This window comes from Megachile rotundata, chromosome 16 (genome assembly GCF_050947335.1).
Source record: "Megachile rotundata isolate GNS110a chromosome 16, iyMegRotu1, whole genome shotgun sequence".
Taxonomy (NCBI): Eukaryota; Metazoa; Arthropoda; class Insecta; order Hymenoptera; family Megachilidae; genus Megachile; species Megachile rotundata.
This window is the reverse complement of record NC_134998.1, coordinates 10688274-10709060: the sequence shown is the minus strand read 5'-3', so window position 1 is coordinate 10709060 and position 20787 is coordinate 10688274. Positions and strand designations below refer to the sequence as shown.

Sequence of the window (20787 nt, the reverse complement as noted above, 5' to 3'; positions counted from 1 at the left end):
ATTTCTACGAAGGTCAACGTCGGCTGCATCGGCACCAAGGACGCCAAAAATCGATGAAGAGAAGAGTAAATCCCTGTCGAGGACGTACCATACAATTAAGGACATGATATCCAGTCGTTTCGGGCAGAATCGTAAGGATACCGAAGCGGAACCGGAAGCAAGCTTGAATAACGTCACGGAGGAGTTAAGAAAGTCCAGTAGGAGCATCGACGAGGAGGAAGCGAAGAAGAAGGAGGGAATTTATGGGAAACCACGAGCTCAAGAACCTTCTATTAATATGCAACAGTACCCTAAAAATGCTTGTGGTAAGTGTTTCTTTAAAATGCAACCTAACCTTACCTAACAAAACTATGAACCTAATCTAACCTAACCAACACTGTAAATACAATATCTTTTAATAAAATACATTCCTTGATGAAGCTTTAGTTGATCGTTTTCTATTAAACGTTCAAAATATACAATTGACCTAACTAACCTAACCTGATCTAATCAAAATTTGTGCACAAACTCTGCTTTTGATTAGGTACTTTCGTGAATTTTTTTCTATAAAATCTTTAGAAATATCTTGAGAAACCATAATTACAATTAAAAAGATTCAAATTTGCCGCCAAATAAAGTAGCTTAAACCGAAGCACAAAATGGCGGTGTTAAAAGTTTAAATGGATTACGCAGTGTGTATAATTGTATATTTCCCTCTTTCTTGTTTAATTTTCTTGTAGAATTGCGGGTAATTACGAGAAATAGCTTATTTAATCAAATTTAGTGAAGTATTTGCTAGAAGCTGAGAGGGCAAGAAACGCATATTCAAAATGACTGCTTCATACGCTGAACAGTGTGATTAACATTTCCTTAGCTCGTGCGTCATAGTTTATTGCCATTCATGAAAACTGTTATTTTTGCCTGCTTCGTAGACCATATCGAACGATGAACTTCTAACAATGCAGTAGTTTTTAACTAGCTCTAGAAAATGGCCGGTGAAAAACCTTCCATAATTATGAGTCACGTTCTTATTTCAGCCACCGTTACACGTAGCTTTCTACGAACAAATTGCAGTAATAATAAATTAAGCAAATTGGGGAAATTGCTATCGATCATTAGTAATTTACAATTGAAATAACTCGCAGTAATTGTAACTCGATGAATTGTTTTTTTATACTTCATACCAACTGTTTAGGGATACTTTCTCATAATTTCTAAGTTTGAAGAACATGAACTGCGAAGAAATTTTCACGTTTCACATTAGGCACCCCTGGGCAGTGTAACGAGAGTCAACAATCTTACTAATACAGATGTTTTAACGAAGTTCGACGCGATAGTTATTTTTGGATGAAATTAGGAAAGATGTGATTAGTCTAACCCATGCACACATACGAAGAGCATTTCGATAACACGAACCCTGCCTAGGCCCCACGGACTCTGAAGATGGTGTCCACAACGAACAAGAACAGCCACCTCTGCTTAAATATTCTTTCGACTCATCGAGTACTTCATTTTTGTCGAATTATCGAAAGGGACACTCTGTCAAAGTACTCTGATCAGCGGTGTAGATACGCGATGCATATTAACCCTCGCCTTGCGATATCGTCTCCCGCACGTGACGCACGTAACTGTTGAAACGCGACGAATCTGGCTCGCATTTTCACCACGATTCAATTTCGCGTTTAATTTCAATTCCTACCCCTCCAATGACCGCCACGTACAAAATTTCCCTAACATTCGAACATTCTTTGTCTTAACGTCGCGACAATAATTAAGCCCTGTCTGACGCACTCGGGGAAACCACAAGTTAAACCTAGCGTTTGTGTAATATTTTGACGGTCCAGGTCAATATGGACACTCGTACAGTTACCTGAGCAATCAACAGAACGTCCCGCTTCCCGGGCAACTTCAACCGACATCGCAAATTCAACCCAATTTGCCGGGTCAGAGTGCCCAGCTTCACGTGACGCATCATGCACCGCCCGGAGGAGTTCAGACGGTCCATCAAACCCAAGTTCCCGCTTTCGGCCAATCAGCGACAGGTGGCCAACAGGTGCAAAATGTTGCCAGGGAATACGTTGTTCAGGGACCATCTGGATTGCCAAGTCAGCAATTGCATCAGGGACTACATCAGAATTCTCAGAACCAGGTAACCTTCCATTTCACTCGAAGACCCTTGAACCATTTCTGGCTGAGTAATAGGATTTTAATACCGGGGCACCGTTTGCCCTTGGGCAACCTCTCATTTCTATTTCTCCTGTTTTTGGAAACCGGTTTTTATCTACTGTCTATACTGTGGTATACTCGCGATTTATTCCTAGAATTATTTTTGATCCCTGGCTGTGAGATGTCTAGTCTTTTAGCTGTATTTTGAGATGTCTAGTTTTTTAGGTGTATTTTGAGATGTCTAGCCTTTTAGTTGTGTTTTGAGATGTTTATATTTTTTGATTTCCTATGTTGAAAAAATGCTAAGTCTATAAATTGTTGTAGTGAGAAGTCGCTGCATCTTCAAATGTTTATGTGCTCAACTGTCTAGGTCCTTGAGTCCACATGTGACCAACTGTCTATGTGCACAGATCCTTATGTCACCAATTACCTACGTGTCCAAATTCCTATGTCCCCAAATCCTCACGTCCCCAAGTACCTATGTGCCCAACTGTCTACGTCCCCAATTCCTTATGTCATCAATTACCTACGTCTCCAAATTCCTATATCCCCAAATGCTTATATCCCCAAGTACCTATGCGCCCAACTGTCTACGTCCTCAAATCCTTATGTCACCAATTCCCTACGTCCCCAAATTCCTATACCTCCAAATCCTCACATCTCCAAGCACCTATGTGCCTAACTGTCTACGTCCTCAAATCCTTATGTCACCAATTCCCTACGTCCCCAAATTCCTATACGCCCAAATCCTCACATCCCCAAATCCCTGGATCCCCATATCTCTACATAGCGAAATCCATACCTCCCTAAGTCGCTACCCAACCCACCCTAAGTCCCCAAATCCATAAACCTCCACATTGTCCTCCTAAACAATCTGCAACCTCCACTCCCGCAATCCGACGCAATACATTAAACCTAATACTCTCCATAAGTAGAACACGTTACATTAGAGAGATACATATTTCCGTGTCTTCCGTAATCGCGCAAATGTTGGCTACGAAATCGATGTTCCGAATGTGGCACGCCTTTCCTTGTTAGTTTAGCAATTCCGCCGGTGATATCGATCACGCGGAAACACCGTTTAAATAAGGAATGATTGGAACGTTTCCGATACGGTTGAAATGAAATCGCCGTCGGCCATTTCCGCCCCCTCGACGCAGGAAGAGGTTGTTTTTCACGCGAGGGAGGTTGACCTTCTCTCTCCTTTTCCTTCTTTTTTCAAATTTAGAAAGGGAGAACAGTGTAACACGTACATCCTATTCAGATACAGGGTACGTGATACGTGTTCTATATTCACGCCATTTAAAGCCGACCACACGCAACACGACATACAGCGCACGTACGATCCTCGACGGCTACCTGATGTACCACGTTGTTTTACCAAGGAATTTCTAGCCAGACTACACATTTTCGTGATTCTTGGGTTGTGAGTCATCGTTTGGTTTAACGTGTGAATTAGTCCTGCTTTCGATTTTTATTATACGCCTTCTTCTGAGCAGTGAGAACCGTTCACTGGGCGGCAATATATTGAAAGTCTACTGTGTTAGCGTAGAAGACGATAATATGACGTCTAACTTCATTGTCTTTGATTATACGCAAGTTTTTCTCGAATTTAATGCATTTTTTCGGGACGACGCACCGGGTGCGTCATGGGTATTTATCATTGGGTGATGAATTTCGTTATATTTTTATCATCATTATTAAATCAGGGCCAGAACTCCCAAATGCAGAAGGCCCACGGTCTGCCCATGCAGCAGCACCAGGTAGGGAACACGATGCAACCGAACCAGAACTTCCAAAGTCCGCAACAGCTGCTGCACCAGAATCAGAGCCACCATCAGAGTCCCCGATTCGCGCAACAGCACGCGCAGAACATGCATCAACGTCAGCTGATCCAACAGATGCACCAGCAACAACTTCAAAACCCGCCGTCGGGTGTGAGAAACGTGCAGCAGAGCTACTTCTCGAACAACGTGTCCTATCAGCAGTATCAGCAGGCCAGACAGGCGATGTCAAGGTCGCAGATCGATCTGCCGAGCACCTCCAGACAGACCCAAGAGCTGAGACTGTCCGGCCAGGAGGTGTACTACCATTACGCTCAAGGTCGAGCGAGGTACGGAGTGCCGCAGGTGTACATGAAGACGGAGAACAACCAGGAGGTGGAGTTCCAGCGGAGGAACTCGACTAAAGGTATCGAGAAGGCGGCCTCGCAGCCGCAGCTGTGCTACGAGGACGAGAGGGTGAACGAGCAGCCCAGGAACCCCGACACCATGAAGACCCTTACTGTGGACCCTCTAGACAAGGAGAGGTACGAGATCACCGTCGAGGACAGAGGACTAGGCGAGTTCGGGAGGACCGACTCCCAGAGGAAGGACGAGTACCGACCGGAAACCAGCTTCGGCATCAGAAGAGACGACGCGGTCAGGTGCTCCAAGAGGGAACAGGAAGCTCCAGCGCAAGAGAATCAAGAGTCGGAAGCTACTTCCGTTCAGAAGAGGATCGAGGAGCTCCAGAAACGGGCAGAGGAGAGTCACTATGGCGCCAAAGTGTCCAAAGAGGGAGATGCGGATGGTGCTAGAAATTGTCTGAAGTCTGTGGATACGAAGAGGAATGAGAGTCAGTACCCCAAGGAACCAGGGAAAACGGAAGCCAGGAAGGACGAGCTGGAACATGGGATTGGGAGACTCAAGATCCAGAATCAGGGGTCGGGATCGGATTATGATAAGGCTGGACAGAGTAGCTCCAATGTCGACTCTGGCAGAGGGTCGGCTGTCTACTCTAGTGGCAGGAGACCACCCCCTGAGGACCAGACGCATCCTCCAGGTATGTTGTTTATAGGTCCTTAATGTGTATGTGTTATGTATGTACATGTGATGTATGTGGATCATGTAGACATGTTATATATGTACATGTAGCATGTGTGAATCATGTGGACATGTTGTATATGTACATGTGACATGTGTAGATCATGTGAACATGTTACATATGTACATGTAGCATGTGTTGCTCATATGGACATGTTGTATATATACATATGGCATGTATAGATCATGTGGACATGTTGTATATGTACATGTGACATGTGTAGGTCAAGTGGACATGTTACATATGTACATGTAGCATGTGTAGCTCATATGGACATGTTGTATATGTACATATGGCATGTATAGATCATGTGGCCATGTTATAGATGTACATGTAGCATGTGTAAATCATGTGAACATGTTACATATGTACATATAGCATGTGTAGATCATGTGGACATGTTGCATATGTACATGTACCATGTGTAGATCATGTGAACATGTTACATATGTACATGTAGCATGTGTAGCTCATATGAACATGTTGCATATGTACATATGGCATGTATAGATCATGTGGACATGTTACATATGTACATGTGATATGTATAGGTCAAGTGGACATGCTATAGATGTACATGTGACATGTGTAGATCATGTAAACATGTTACATATGTACATGTAGCATGTGTAGATCATATAGACATGTTACATATGTACATATGGCATGTGTAGATCATGTAGACACGTTACACATGTACATGTGACACGTGCAAATTATGTAGACACGCTGTATACATATAACATGTGTAGATCATGTAGACATGTAATATATGCACATGTAACATATGTAGATCATGTGCCCGTGTATACAATATCATGTAACATTGTTCAACAGAAACCTTGTCCACTGGTTGTGATAAATATCAATGTTCTTTCGTCGTATGTATAGTACAAGACTCAGAGTGGGTGGACATCGTTGAATCAGAGCTGAGAAGCATTCTAGAACCACGAGATGTTCCTGCAATGGCGCATTCTACTTTATCTGAAAGTGTATCATCGGTAACACCACCCCTGCCGCCGCTTTCGCCCCATGAAAGTCCCAGAACACCGAGAAATCGATACTCGGCGAGGTAACGTTACTTCAAACAGATCTGTTCGTCTCGTAACCGATGTCACTTCCGGTCACTGGCCGGGCTACTTCCGATTATTTCTACCCTTCGCGTAGATCGAAACGCCGATATCGCGACCGACCGATCTTTCAGGGACGAGTGGCATTATGCATCCATCCATCTTTTTGAAAATTTTGCAATTTTAAACGTGACATAAGTTGTTTTACTGTTGAATTATGTAGTTCGATAATATATTTAGTAGTTAAATTAGTAGGTTTGATGGAATGACAAATCTGTTATGTAGTATTAGACTCTGACTTTGTTAACAACTTTCATGCTTATAATTAACAATTAAGTAGTTTAATTTGTATTTGCAAATCTGTAGATTACTAAACTTTATTGTGCAGATTTCCACATTCCCCAATTCCTACATTATCCAGTTCCCGCATTGCCTAGTTTCCACATTTCCCAATTCCCACATTCCCCAATTCCTACATTGCCCAATTCCCACATTCCCCAATTCCCAAATTTCCCAATTCCCACATTGTCCAATTCCCATATTTCCCAATTCCCACATTCCCCGATTCCCACATTCCCCAATTCCCACATTCCCCAATTCCCACATTCCCCAATTCCCACATTCCCCAGTTCCCAAATTTCCCAATTCCCAAATTTCCCAATTCCCACATTGCCCAATTCCCACATTCCCCAATTCCAACATTCCCCAATTCCCACATTCCCCAATTCCCAAATCCCCCAATTCCCCAATCCTCCAATTCCCACATTCCCCAATTCCCAAATTTCCCAATTCCCACATTCCCCAATTCCAACATTCCCCAATTCCCAAATCCCCCAATTCCCCAATCCTCCAATTCCCACATTCCCCAATTCCCCAATCCTCCAATTCCCACATTCCCCAATTCCCAAATTTCCCAATTCCAAAATTTCCCAATTCCCACATTCCCTAATTCCCACATTGTCAAGATTCCCGAATTGTCCAGATTCCCAAATTGTCCAAATTCCCATATTGTCTAGATACCCAAATTGTCCAGGTTCCCATATTTTCTTGATTCCCAAATTGTCCAGCTTCCCAAATTGCCCAGATTCCCAAATTGTCCAGATTCCCAAATTGTCCAGCTTCCCAAATTGTCCAGATTCCCAAATTGTCCAGGTTCCCAAATTGTCCAGCTTCCCAAATTGTCCAGATTCCCAAATTCTCCAAATGCTGAGAGCCTTAATTTCTCCAAAATCCCCAACCTTAAATCCCCATATCCTGAGTTTCCTTCAACTTGCAACCCCATCCCGAAATTGCCAAAATTGCCGAAATTATTACGTAGCGATATTGTTACTAACACGACAAAGAGTCCGATTGCAGAGTGCTCGTTACAGATGACAGTGTAGGTTTCCGTTCGATTTGCAAATCACATGCTACCTCTAATTACCGGTGCCGTCCCTACGAAACAATAATTATTTAAATATCGTGGTGTATCACCATTAGTTCGCCAGATACATCCGAGGCCCGAAAGCAACCTGTGTTCATTCAACTGTATCACATTACGTACTTTCACGATAATTAACCATCCTCCACGGCTTTCTCGGCAACCTTAACAATCGCATGTTTGTGGCTCTTTTAGCTTACCATACGGATCGAAACCTAATTACAGCGATTACAGCAAGGTCATGGAGAAGAGAGTATTCTCGGGCAATTCGAAACATCGCGGTGCCTCCACGTCGAAGAAAGAGACTGCCAAGAAATTCTCCCATCGTAAGTAATACCTTTTCTCGATTGCATGATCAGACATGAAAGGGTTATCGCTCTCGAGGCGATATGCTAATGCGATTTATTTAGTTTTTGGAGTGGAGGCTGCGGATCTTACGTCGACGACCACGGGACTCGATTTGGACTCCATGTTGGATAGGAGCGACTCGGATCTTAGTACGAATGATGCTAGGACTATTAGGAAGCAGTTGGAGGGACTGGAAAATATGTATAGCGAGGTGATATGATCTTTCATATATTTATTAAATTCCCTAGATATTAAGTTTACAAATCCCACCTTGCCAGATACCTGAATCCCCAAATGTTCACATCCCTATGTTCCTAAATCTCATTCCTATTCGTCCCTTTCTCAAATTCCCTAGCTTCGAAATTACCTAGCTTCCAAATTCCCAAATCTTCAATTCCCTAGATCTTCAAGTCTCCCATTCCATAAATTACCAAATCTCCCAATCTCTATCCCTAAATTTGCCACATTCCACCTTGGCAGATACCTGAATCCCCAAATGTCCACATCCTTATGTCCCTAAATCTCATTCCTATCTGCCTCTCCCCAAATTCCCTAGCTCTCAAATTACCTAACTTCCAAATTCCTGAAGCTGCAATTCCCTAAATTCACAAATTTCCCTTTCCCTAAATTACCAAATCTCCAAATCCCCAACTCTACAAATACCTAAATCTCCAAAGCCCCAAATCCCCAAATCTCCAACTTCCTAGATCCCCATCTCTCTAAATTCCCAACTTCTTAAATTCCCAACTTTCTAAATCCCCATTTTTCTAAATTCCCATCTTTCAAAATTCCCACTTTCCGAAATTCCCATTTTTCTAAGTTCCCAACTTCCTAAATTCCCATCTTTCCAAATTCCCAAGTTCCTAAATCTCCATATTTCTAAATTTCCATCTTCCTAATTTCCCAACTTCTCAAATTCCCAAATTCCTAAATTCCCAAATCCCTAAATCCCCAAATCCCCAAATTCCCAAATTCCCAAATTCCCAAATTCCCAAATTCCCAAATTCCCAAATTCCCAAATCCATAAATCCCCAAATTCCCAAATCTCCCATTCCCTGAATTACCAAATCTCTAAATCCCCAACTCTCTAAATCCCTAAATCTCCAAAGCCCCAAATCCCCAAATCTCCAACTTCCTAAATCCCCATCTCTCTAAATTCCCAACTTCCGAAATCCCCATATTTCTAAATTTCCATCTTCCTAAATCCCCATCTTCCTAAATCCCCAACTTCTCAAATCCCTAAATTCCCAAATCCCCAAATCCCCAAATCCCCAAATTCCCAAATCCCCAAATCCCCAACTCCCCAAATCTCCAAATCCCAGTCCCTAAATTTGCCACATCCCACCTTGCCAAATCCCCAAATCCCCAAATGTCCACATCCCTATATCCCCAAATCTTATTCCAATTCCCCAAGAAATCGATCTCTGTAAACGTTAGGCGTCACCTGTATTCATTGGCCTTATCCGTAGGTGTTGAAACTACTGGGTGGAAGCGTGAAGAAAAAACGAAAGGCCCGGGGCCTAACTAGTTACGGTTCGGTCTCCTCGTTGCCAACGTCGTCCGTTTCCTCTAGGCCTGTCACCAGGCACCACGACAAACGCAGGTCCCACGTTATCGATGATAGAATGAAGAAAGCCAAAGACATCAAGGTCAGTTACGCAATATTATTGTCCATTTCGTTAGACGAGCTGATACGTTCTTTCATATACAGGGCCGTTCAAAAGTTACGGTCTCTGTTCTTGGATGAAATCTTTTGGGGAAATTTGGAATTATGGATTGAATTTATGGTTGCAGAGTATCAATAAACGCTTCCAGCGATTGGAGTCGCATGTGGTGACACTGGCGAGGTCAGTGGCACACCTGAGCTCTGAAATGAGGACGCAGCATCTGATGATACAGGTGAGAGAATCTCGTTAGTATTTATTTATTAAGCTTTTAAGCCTTTAATCATTAATATTAAATATACAATACTTGGATATAGGAAGGGCTGCTGACACTTATTATAATTTTTACTATTTTTTTGAGTGTAGCAATAATTATGTTAATGTCACGCGACAACGATGCTAGCTGTATGATAAGGGAAATGATTAAAATTATGAGGATAGGTGAAGTAGGTAAATAAAAAAAGGGATGAATTTCCGAAACTCATTAATACTAGGTATTCGCAGGAAATGGAGAACATAAGGGGCGAGATTGCTGCACTCAGGACACAAACGAGTATGGCGATGGTGAGATCACAATCCCAACCACTAATCAAGGACTCCGAATTGCCAGCCCTTTCCAATCCTTCGAGGGTGAAAAAGCTCACCAAGTTCTTCGGAACAGAACCACCCCTGATACGGTTATTCCTCAGGGAACTTGGGTATGAGGTATGTCATACACTTTTCAATTTTAAGAATTTTTAATTATTCAAGTTGGTGAATTTTTAATTGTTAAAATTATATACATTTTCAGTTTGAACATTGTTACATTCCTAAATGTGCAAATTTCCTAATCCTCAAATTTCAAGATTCCCAACTTCACAAGTTCCTGACTTCCTAAATTCCCATCTTTCCAAATTCCCAACTTCCTAAATTCCCATCTTCCTAAATTCCCAACTTTCTAAATTACCTACTTTCTAAATTCCCAACTTCCTAAATCCCCATCTATCTAAATTCCCAATTTCCTAAATTCCCATCTTTCTAAATTCCCAACTTCCTAAATTCCTATTTTCCTAAATCCCTATCTTTCTAAATTCCCATTTTCCTGAATTCCCATCTTTCTAAATTCCCAACTTCCCAAATTCCCATTTTCTCAAATTCCCATTTTCCTGAATTCCCATCTTTCTAAATTCCCAACTTCCTAAATTCCCAACTTTCTAAATTCCCAACTTCCTAAATCACCATCTATCTAAATTCCCACTCTCCCAAATTCCCAACTTCCTAAATTCCCATTTTCCTAAATTCCCAACTTTCTAAATTCCCACCTTCCTAAATTCCCATCTTCCTAAATTCCCAACCTTCCAAATTCCCAACTTCCCAAATTCCCAACATCCCAAATTCCCATTTTCTCAAATTCCCATTTTCCTGAATTCCCATCTTTCTAAATTCCCAACTTTCTAAATCTGCAACTTCCTAAATTCCCATCTTTCTAAATTCCCAACTTTCTAAATCTTCAACTTCCTAAATCCCCATCTTTCTAAATTCCCAATTCCCCAATTATTCCCATCTTTCTAAATCCCTAACTTCCTAAATTCCCATCTTTCTAAATTCCCACTTTCCTAAATTCCCATCTTTCTAAATCCCCAACTTCCTAAATCCCCATCTTTCTAAATCCCCAACTCCTTAAATTCCCACCTTCCTAAATTCCCATCTCCTTAAATCCCCATCTTCTTTAAAGCCCAAATCCCCAAATCCCAAAATTAAAGTCCTCTAACTCCCAACTGCCTAAATCCCCAAATTCTCAGCTCCAAGCTGAAAGTTCTCAGCTTCCCGAAATCCATTTCTAACGACTTCTGTCATCTCCTGTCACCTCCACAACTTTGAATAGCGTCATTATCCTCCCCATCGAATTTTCGTAAGGATATTCAACAAGTTTCCCACAAAATTCTCGTTGCAGAAATACGCGGCGGCGTTCGAAAAGGAAAAAGTTGGAATGGTGGAACTTCCGTACCTAAGCGAAGAAAGGCTGCAAAAAATGGGCGTACCTCTGGGGCCGCGGTTGAGGATTCTTCAGGAGGCACGAATATCAGTATGCAAGGATCCAATTTACGTTGTGTGAATTTCATAATATGTACATACGCTTCTGAAGAGAAGTCTATCCGATCGAGTGAAAGAGAATAATAAACATGAACGTTGGGGATTTTCAAGGACACCTAGAAATAACCTCTCGATAAACAGTTGTTTATTTTGAAGGGAAATATCGAAGTCCTAAAGTGTTCGAACAATTATTGTTCAACTTATTGTTTAAAGAAAATTATGCTGCCGTGGAAAATATACCACTCGGATATATTCTTAACTTTTTGTACTTTCTTTATGTTTAATTTAAAGATGCGGTTATTATGATGCTAGTTTTATAGTAATTATTCTAGGGATATTACTCATGGAATTGTTTCATTTCGTTTATGTAATTTATTATAAATTATTAGCGAACGTCGTTGTGAGGAAAGGTGATTCTATCGTTCGTTTTCAAATTTCCCGCCAAGCTTCCCGCCAAATTTCAAATTTAAATGTTAAACGAAACCTAAATTGTCTTTTGTTGGTGAAATAGTTTATGTAATTTACATGTACTGAAAACATTTTGATCTGAGAAAATTAAGGAGGAAATTGTGAATTTCCGAATTTCAATTTAAATAAATAATGCTCGTTAAATAAATAATGTTAGTATAGAAACTTCGGTTTACAGCGTTTCAACCAAAAATTACAGCATGCTAGTAAATAATATTTTTGTTAAAAGCTATCGATCTTATATTTTACTAGGCGAATGCTTTCTATAATTTATGAACCGAAACCTAACCTTAATGTTAATATTATCGTGTATATTATATTATTAATATACATCGTGTTATCTCTTATAGTTTATTTCCCGTTTGTGCGACTGCACTCCAATAAATATTTCTACAATTAGGCTTTTTGGAATAATTTTATAAATGGTGCAGTAACAAAATGGGTTTCTATAAATGAATCAACGTGTACATACTTACAGAGATAATGTACTTTACCATTTTTGATAAGACTTTATAGAACGATTATACAATAAATATTCAAATTTCAGAGTCTATTGCGATTATTTCTATTGAGCTTATATTTCCAGAATTGGGGATTTTGCAATTCTTAAATTTTCAAATTGGCAATTTTCCAAATTCTCAAATCTTCAAATTCACAAATTTCTATATCCCCATCTTTCTAAATTCCTGTCTTCCTAAATCCCCATTTTCCTAAATTCCCAACTTCCTAAATTCCCACCTTTCTAAATTTCCAACTTCCTAAATTCCCATTTTCCTAAATTCCCATTTTCCTAAATTCCCATCTTTCTAAATTCCCAACTTCCTAAATCCCCATCTTCCTAAATTCCCATTTTCCTAAATTCCCATCTTCCTAAATTCCCATTTTCCTAAATTCCCATTTTCCTAAATTCCCATCTTTCTAAATTCCCAACTTCCTAAATCCCCATCTTTCTAAATTCCCACCTTCCTAAATTACCAACTTCCTAAATCCCCATCTTTCTAAATTCCCAACTTCCTAAATCCCCATCTTTCTAAATTCCCAACTTCCTAAATCCCCATCTTTCTAAATTCCCAACTTCCTAAATCCCCATCTTCCTAAATCCCCATCTTTCTAAATTCCCAACTTCCTAAATCTCCATCTTCCTAAATCCCCATCTTTCTAAATTCCCAACTTCCTAAATCCCCATCTTCCTAAATCCCCATCTTCCTAAATTCCCAACTTCCTAAAATCCTCAAATTCTCAAATCCCCAAATTCTCAAATCTCAAAATTCTCAAATCCCCAAATTTGCAAATTTCAAAGCATCCAACCCCCCCAAATTAAAAATGGTTAAACTCAAAAATGTGAAACATCCTGACCCTCACCTAGTTACTTCGGTGCAACTAAATAATATCTATCCGATTAATAGATCGCAAGATTTTTCGGTATCGTTTTCAATTATATAATACCACAGCTACTCGATACTGTAATACGAAACATCGCAACACGATAAACATTGTGGTAAGAATGTAATAGCACTGATAATAACAATTTACTTCCGCCAACTATCATTACGTTCAAACAAAATTTCTCACAATAAAAATTTTTAAAATAATTAAAATTTATTACAAAAATTACAAATATCAAAATTCATCACTTTCCAAATTCTCACATTTTCAAATATACAATATCTCCAAATTTCCACATTCTCAAATTTCCAATTTTCCCAAAAATTCACAAAAATTATTTTCCCCCACCAGTATTTTCAAAATAACTAAAAAAATAGAAAATTTCCATCGATAATTATTCTACAACTCGTCCACTTAATTGAAAGGGAAGGCATCAAACGGTGTCTGCTAAACTATCATGGCGTCCATGTATTAATACTCGCTGGTGCAATTATCCCGCTCAGCGTCGATTAAACATAGTAGCCGTGGTCTGAAGCCATAACAGCGACAGCAGATCACTTGGTGGTCTGTGTACAGTACGTTGTAACAGTTAATACGCGATTATTCAATTGAATGAAGCTGTTGATTCACGAGGAACTAGCCAGCGTTTAGAAAACGTTTTAGCAGACGCCACAGGTTTCCCTCTCGTATTAAACAATAGACAAATATGAAATTTTGCAATTGTTTCGATCGTTCTTCCTCGGTGTACAAGGTTTCAAAATAACCCTTTTAACTCCTGTTATCATTTGCATGGGTTTATTCGATGATACTCTTTTCGGTTCGTGAGGAATATATGGGAGTTTTATGGGAGTCATATGCCTTCTTTCTAGCTCTGCACTGTTCAAGATATACTTTACATGGTTCTAAAAGTTCCAATATGTAAATATATATTTATTCATTGTTAATATATTTAATGTATATTTCAGAACCTTAAAACATCATGAGCCAACAAGTCAGCCACGAGCAAAAATCTTTATACAAGCTTGTTAAGTGTCCGTTTGATATCGAACACTTGGGCAGGGAGATGACTTCTGTAAATTTGATCGAAGCAGGGAACGAGTGGGTTGCGGATATCCGACACGTGAGACTCCAAATTCCATTTCCTGGAACTAGTGGGCATAGCCGCCACTTAAGGGAGCATACGGTGGACACTTAAACATCTTATCTTGGAAACGGTTGACCTTTCGACCTATGTTTACTGAGACTACCTTGTAAAAGAATGGCCATATAACGAACGAGTGTGGTTTTCGACATTGGATTAATTTATACAATTCTGGCAAGGAAATGAACATTTATCGAGCGGTCATATAATCGACACAGATGGTGAATTCTTTCAATATATTTGACTAACCTAACTTAACTATTTGTATATTTAGAAATCTTCTATATAGAGCAGGATTGTAGACATAAATATGTCGAACTCTTTTGATACCAATTGGATGAAATGAACATTTATCGAGCGGTCATATAATGGACTCAGATGGTGAATTCTTTAAATATATTTGACTAACTTAACTTAACTATTTGCATATTTAGAAATCTTCTATAAAGAGCAGGACTGTAGACATAAATATGTTGAACTCTTTTTATACCAATTGGATGAAATGAACATTTATCAAGCGGTCATATAACAGACACAGATGGTTAATTCTTTAAATATATTTGACTAACCTAACTTAACTATTTGCATATTTAGAAATCTTCTATAAAGAGCAGGACTGTAGACATAAATATGTCGAACTCTTTTGATACCAATTGGATGAAATGAACATTTATCGAGCGGTCATATAACAGACACAGATGGTTAATTCTTTAAATATATTTGACTAACCTAACTTAACTATTTGCATATTTAGAAATCTTCTATAAAGAGCAGAATTGTATGCATAAACATGTCGAACTCTTTCGTTATTAATTTAATGAAATGAACATTTATCGAACGGTCATATAACAAATGTTATTAATTCTTCGAATATATTTGACTCACATAACCTAACTATTTGCGTATTAAAAAATTCTCTACAGAGAACTAAAAATAAATACTGAACAATTATAAAATTCGTGTCTCTAATAAAATGAGGAAGAATTCCCACAGAAAATCGTAATTACGCGTATTTATAGCTGACCCCTTTCCATCTTCTGCCTCTATCAACTGCGTTTTAAATGCGGTACGCCACGAATTACCCGTGAAGGTTACGTCTAAACTAGCATCTATACGATTGTGTACGACAGTTTGAATCATCAGTACCAGAAATAAGAGTTCGACGATCGGTCGAGTACAGAGGCCGGCAAAGGGCCTCGCGCGACCTCAGATGACCAATCAAAGACCAGAAATAATTGGACGCAATTGTTAAATTGTGCATTTCCGGACAAAAGTGGCCTGCCCTGTCTAGCCGACGATTCTGCCGAAATTTCGAATATGAGAACCTTCAATTAGGTTACGTGGTCTTCAAGTTTCGGATCAAAGGTGCTTGTCGTATCTGCTACTTTTATCTTCAGTATTATGATTTAATTAGGTTCCACTGATACATGTTTATGGAAATTTGAGAGGCTGTTAGGGATGCTTACATAATTATGGATAGCACTTAGATCTTGCAGAAACTGTGGCTGCCTCAGGGGTGTTCTACGGGGCCGGAGTAGATTTGCTCTAGATTGGCAATATCCAAATTCCCAAATTCCTAAACAGGTAGACCTGAGTGAGCAAGGTGATGAATGATTAGAATTAATATTAAAATTACATGAAACAGAAGGTACCCACACCCACTTGTAGACATCACAAGCACTCATTTAAACAAATTTCTACCACCCCATCCATAAGTAGACGTACACTCCTGAACCCACGAAATGTTAAACCCTCTTCGCTACCATACTTGAAGACCACACCAATAACCTCATAAGTAGACTAAAATATTAGGTAATATAGTTATTAATACAGTAGAGTATGGCCACAAAAATAATTCCACACTTGTTTATTTCGCATCAACTTGCAATGACATGATAATACGTGGCTACATGATTTTTGGACACGAATCGCGTCCTACGCAATGAAAATACAGGGACAGCGAGTGAATCAACGGGTCAACAATGTAGCGCGATAATGGTTGTTCATCGAAAGAAATAAAGCAAGCGGTAGAGTTTTCTCGCGGTTGAAGATACAATCTCAATTGACCTATGGCCCCTACTCTCGGACCTCTTCTCGGCCATCGTTCGCCTTCTGTTCATAAACTCGTCTCGTCTTTCCTTCATTTCGCAACGATCGTTCATCGAGGATGAACCGAAACACCGAGTTCCTCCTCGTCTTCCTGTTTCTGGCCTTGTCCGTGGCCTGCGCGGAACGCATCCCATGGAGGACCTGCCCTTACCCTGACTGTGAGTACTTTTCTTATTTCTTGCATCGAACTTCATTTACAAATTACATTTAATACAAATTTTCACATTTCCAATACTTCACATTTCACATTCAATATTACAGGCTAGTTCTAATATTTCTAATTGATCGAGCAATTTTGATCTTCTTGATTATCAGGCATCAGAGTACCAACCCTTTACCTCCACCCTCCTTTTCACAATTTCTAAATTTCAAAGAACTGAAGTCTGGGAAAATTGCTGTTCATCATTAGTAATTTACAATTGAAATAACTGGCAGTAATTGTAACTTTGAATTACTTTTTTATACTTCATACCAACTGTTTAGAGATACCTTCTCATAATTTCTAAGTTTGAAGAACGTGAACTGCGAAGAAATTTTCACGTTTCACATTAGGCACCCCTGGGCAGTATAACGAGAGTCAACAATCTTACTAATACGGATGTTTTAACGAAGTTCGACGCGATAGTTATTTTTGGATGAAGTTAGGAAAGATGCGATTAATCTAACCAATGCACACATACGAAGAGCATTTCGATAACACGAACCCTGCCTAGGCCCCACGGACTCTGAAGATGGTGTCCACAACGAACAAGAACAGCCACCTCTGCTTAAATATTCTTTCGACTCATCGAGTACTTCATTTTTGTCGAATTATCGAAAGGGACACTCTGTCAAAGTACTCTGATCAGCGGTGTAGATACGCGGTGCATATTAACCCTCGCCTTGCGATATCGTCGCCCGCACGTGACGCACGTAACTGTTGAAACGCGACGAATCTGGCTCGCATTTTCACCACGATTCAATTTCGCGTTTAATTTCAATTCCTACCCCTCCAATGACCGCCACGTACAAAATTTCCCTAACATTTGAACATTCTTTGTCTTAACGTTGCGACAATAATTAAGCCCTGTCTGACGCACTCGGGGAAACCACAAGTTAAACCTAGCGTTTGTGTAATATTTTGACGGTCCACGTCAATATGGACACTCGTACAATTAAAAGGTTAATAGGTGATTTCATTTGCAACTCGGTTTGAAATTCAACTTATAGAGCGTGTTTACAAGTGAACAGAGTATATGCTCACTTATGTATTACCTATATGCGTGCATCTGCATATTAAGTTTCTTGATTAAACCACACGTGCAACGTGACGTGTATTTACGATGTAGAAATGCGGTTTTGTTTCTGAGAACCAGGACCATCTATCTACGCCGCGTATAATTAACGATATAATGAGCAACAATTATTTACAACTGGAGCACAAGTAATATTAGCCAGATTAAACGGAATACTGATTTACACAACTTTCCTCGCGCTTAAGTGAACTTTAGCTTAATTAACATTTTTATCGGCATTCATTACGATTTAATGGGGTATCTTATGGCATTTATGGGAGCGCACCAGGATTTTTATTTTATGCGAACATGCTTGAGGATATTTTGAGATCATTTTTTGGGGGGTTAGTTGGTTTAGAAATGGAAAATTTGTGAAGGGGATGTTGGGGTTTCGGGGGATTAGGGATTTGCAAGTTTGGGGGATGGGGTTGGGAATTTGGGGAATTTGGAGATTTGGGGAATTTGGGGATTTGGGGATTTGGGGATTTGGGGAATTTGGGGATTTGGGGATTTGAGAATTTGAAAATTTTGGAATTTGGGGATATAGGGATTTGGGAATTTAGGAATTTGGGAAATTTGGAATTTGGAATTTGGAAATTTTGAAATTGGGAAATTTTGGAATTGGGAAATTTTGGAATTTGGAAGTTTTGGAATTTGGAAATTTTGGAATTGGGAAATTTTGGAATTTGGAAATTGTGGAATTTGGAAATTGTGGAATTGGGAAATTTTGGAATTGGGAAATTTTGGAATTGGGAAAATTTGGAATTTGGAAATTTTGGAATTGGGAAATTTTGGAATTTGGAAATTGTGGAATTTGGAAATTTTGGAATTGGGAAAATTTGGAATTTGGAAATTTTGGAATTGGGAAATTTTGGAATTGGGAAACTTTGGAATTGGGAAATTTTGGAATTGGGAAAATTTGGAATTTGGAAATTTTGGAATTGGGAAATTTTGGAATTTGGGAATTATAGAATTTGGAAATTTTGGAATTGGGAAACTGGAATTTGGAAATTGTAGAATTTGGAAATTGTGGAATTTGGAAATTTTGGAATTTGGAAATTTTGGAATTTGGAAATTTTGGAATTGGGAAATTTTGGAATTTGAAAATTTTGGAATTGGGAAACTTTGGAATTTGGAAATTGTGGAATTGGGAAATTTTGGAATTTGAAAATTTTGGAATTGGGAAATTTTGGAATTTGGTAATTTTGGAATTTGAAAATTTAAGAATTTGCAAAGTTAGAAATTCAATAATACAAAAATTCAAATATACTTACCTATAAATCTCAATAATAAATTTATTAATTTTGCAGCTAACACCCCAACAAACTGCACGATACACGAAGTATACTTAGACCCATGTGCAGAAGCAAAAGAGGAGAAACCATGCAAGGTAAAAAGAGGAATCACAGCGAATATGACTTTCCACTACACACCTGGTAAGTACTCCAATTGCAAACATAGACAATAAATAACAATTTTACAAAACGTTAGAATTGTTCAAAAGGAAATTTTTGTTTAATTAAATATTATTGTACAGAGTTCACGTCTGATAAGATGAACGTCCGAATTTTCTGGGCTAGTCAAGTAATGGATATTCCATTTTTGGGAATGGACCCCAATGCCTGTTTATCGACCACGTGTCCAGTTGTTGCGGGACAAAGGAACGTATATCATGCAGATATTCCTATTTTGAAAAAATATCCTGTTGTAAGTAAACAATTTTATTTAACTTATATAAGTACAAAAAATAAAAAACTGATCCATTTAGCATTTTAATAAAAATTCAATTATTAACAGTTTCATCAAATTGATACTTAATGCATTGTTACAAAACATTACAATTTTTATAAAATATTTATAAGAAATTTTGATGCTTTTTTGGTTAAGACTGTGATACTAATTTTGAAATTATTTTCTTTAAACTTGGATTTGTATAAAAATGCAAGACCATATACTGGTAACTGACGTATTATTTCAATTGTATCTGCATAACTGTGTTTGTTGATACATTTGTTGTTAGTCATCTTTAAATATCGAACAGAGCAACTATTGCTGTCCTTGTTTCTTAAATATAAAAGAATGTGAAAGACAAGGAGGGACAATACTGTTTCCCTATTTCGTCGCACGATGACGCCACTAGTCTTCACACTTTTACGATGGAGCCGATAGGAAATTATATGTATTTAGAAAGATTAATGTTTCTATTCGTTATCAATTGACAGTACAGACATTGTTTTATTACCTTCTGTCAGAAACGAGATATGAAAGTATGTCATTGTATCAAAGTATGTAACTTTATGAACAGTTTGTTAATTTTTAATTTTATTTGTTGCAGAGAACGTACGATATCAAATGGAAGATCTGGAACGAAGAGGAACAAGAATGCTGTTTCATGTTTCAAATTAAAATTGTGAAATAACATCTGCCATGTTCTGTGGGGAACTATTGTGATCGGTTTTGTCATTTAATCAAATAAAATCATTACGACTAAGTAATCTTGTTTTTTATTGTTGCGTGGTAATTGGAGATAGGGTTTCAAATTTTTAGAGGTAAAGATTTAATCATTTTTGAAATTCAAGATTTAATCATTTTTGAAATTTAAGGTTTATTAATTTTTGAAATTCTAGATTTACTAATTTTTGAAATTCAAGATTTATTAATTTTTGGAATTCAAGATTTACTAATTTTTGAAATTCTAGATTTACTAATTTTTGAAATTCAAGATTTATTAATTTTTGAAATTCAAGATTTACTAATTTGTGAAATTCAAGATTTATTAATTTTTGAAATTTAAGATTTAATCATTTTTGGAATTCAAGATTTA

General features: G+C 38.5%; 2 protein-coding genes across 8 annotated transcripts in view; both read left to right on the top strand.

Annotated features, from left to right (window-relative positions):
• Positions 1-16847, top strand: part of LOC100877788 (uncharacterized) — an 82185-nt gene extending 65338 nt beyond the window's left edge. For 3 of the 7 annotated variants that reach the window (XM_076541410.1, XM_076541411.1, XM_012293275.2), the window contains 10 exons: positions 13-305; positions 1824-2128; positions 3855-4968; positions 5902-6082; positions 7696-7826; positions 7911-8059; positions 9318-9497; positions 9643-9747; positions 10017-10217; positions 11446-12604. In XM_076541410.1, coding sequence (XP_076397525.1) covers positions 13-305; positions 1824-2128; positions 3855-4968; positions 5902-6082; positions 7696-7826; positions 7911-8059; positions 9318-9497; positions 9643-9747; positions 10017-10217; positions 11446-11607 — 2821 coding nt within the window. In that variant the 3' untranslated portion in view covers positions 11608-12604. Of the gene's footprint in view, positions 1-12; positions 306-1823; positions 2129-3854; positions 4969-5901; positions 6083-7695; positions 7827-7910; positions 8060-9317; positions 9498-9642; positions 9748-10006; positions 10218-11445; positions 12605-14404 lie in introns of those variants that run through there. The other 4 variants (XM_076541408.1, XM_076541409.1, XM_012293277.2 and 1 more) reach the window with 4 other exon arrangements.
• LOC100877673 (MD-2-related lipid-recognition protein) lies at positions 16712-20458 on the top strand. The gene is made up of 4 exons (XM_003706710.3): positions 16712-16847; positions 19274-19399; positions 19501-19670; positions 20299-20458. The coding sequence occupies exons 1-4, from the start codon at positions 16748-16750 to the stop codon at positions 20380-20382; spliced, it is 480 nt and encodes a 159-aa protein (XP_003706758.1). The 5' UTR covers positions 16712-16747; the 3' UTR covers positions 20383-20458.
• Positions 20459-20787: the final 329 nt, after the last annotated feature.

Bases quoted from the DNA above. Each gene is read 5' to 3' on its own strand.
- LOC100877673 (XM_003706710.3), top strand. From the start codon at position 16,748: ATGAACCGAAACACCGAGTTCCTCCTCGTCTTCCTGTTTCTGGCCTTG. The intron at 19,400-19,500 runs GTAAGTACTCCA...ATTATTGTACAG, and splicing joins GACTTTCCACTACACACCTG to AGTTCACGTCTGATAAGATG. The intron at 19,671-20,298 runs GTAAGTAAACAA...TATTTGTTGCAG, and splicing joins TTTTGAAAAAATATCCTGTT to AGAACGTACGATATCAAATG.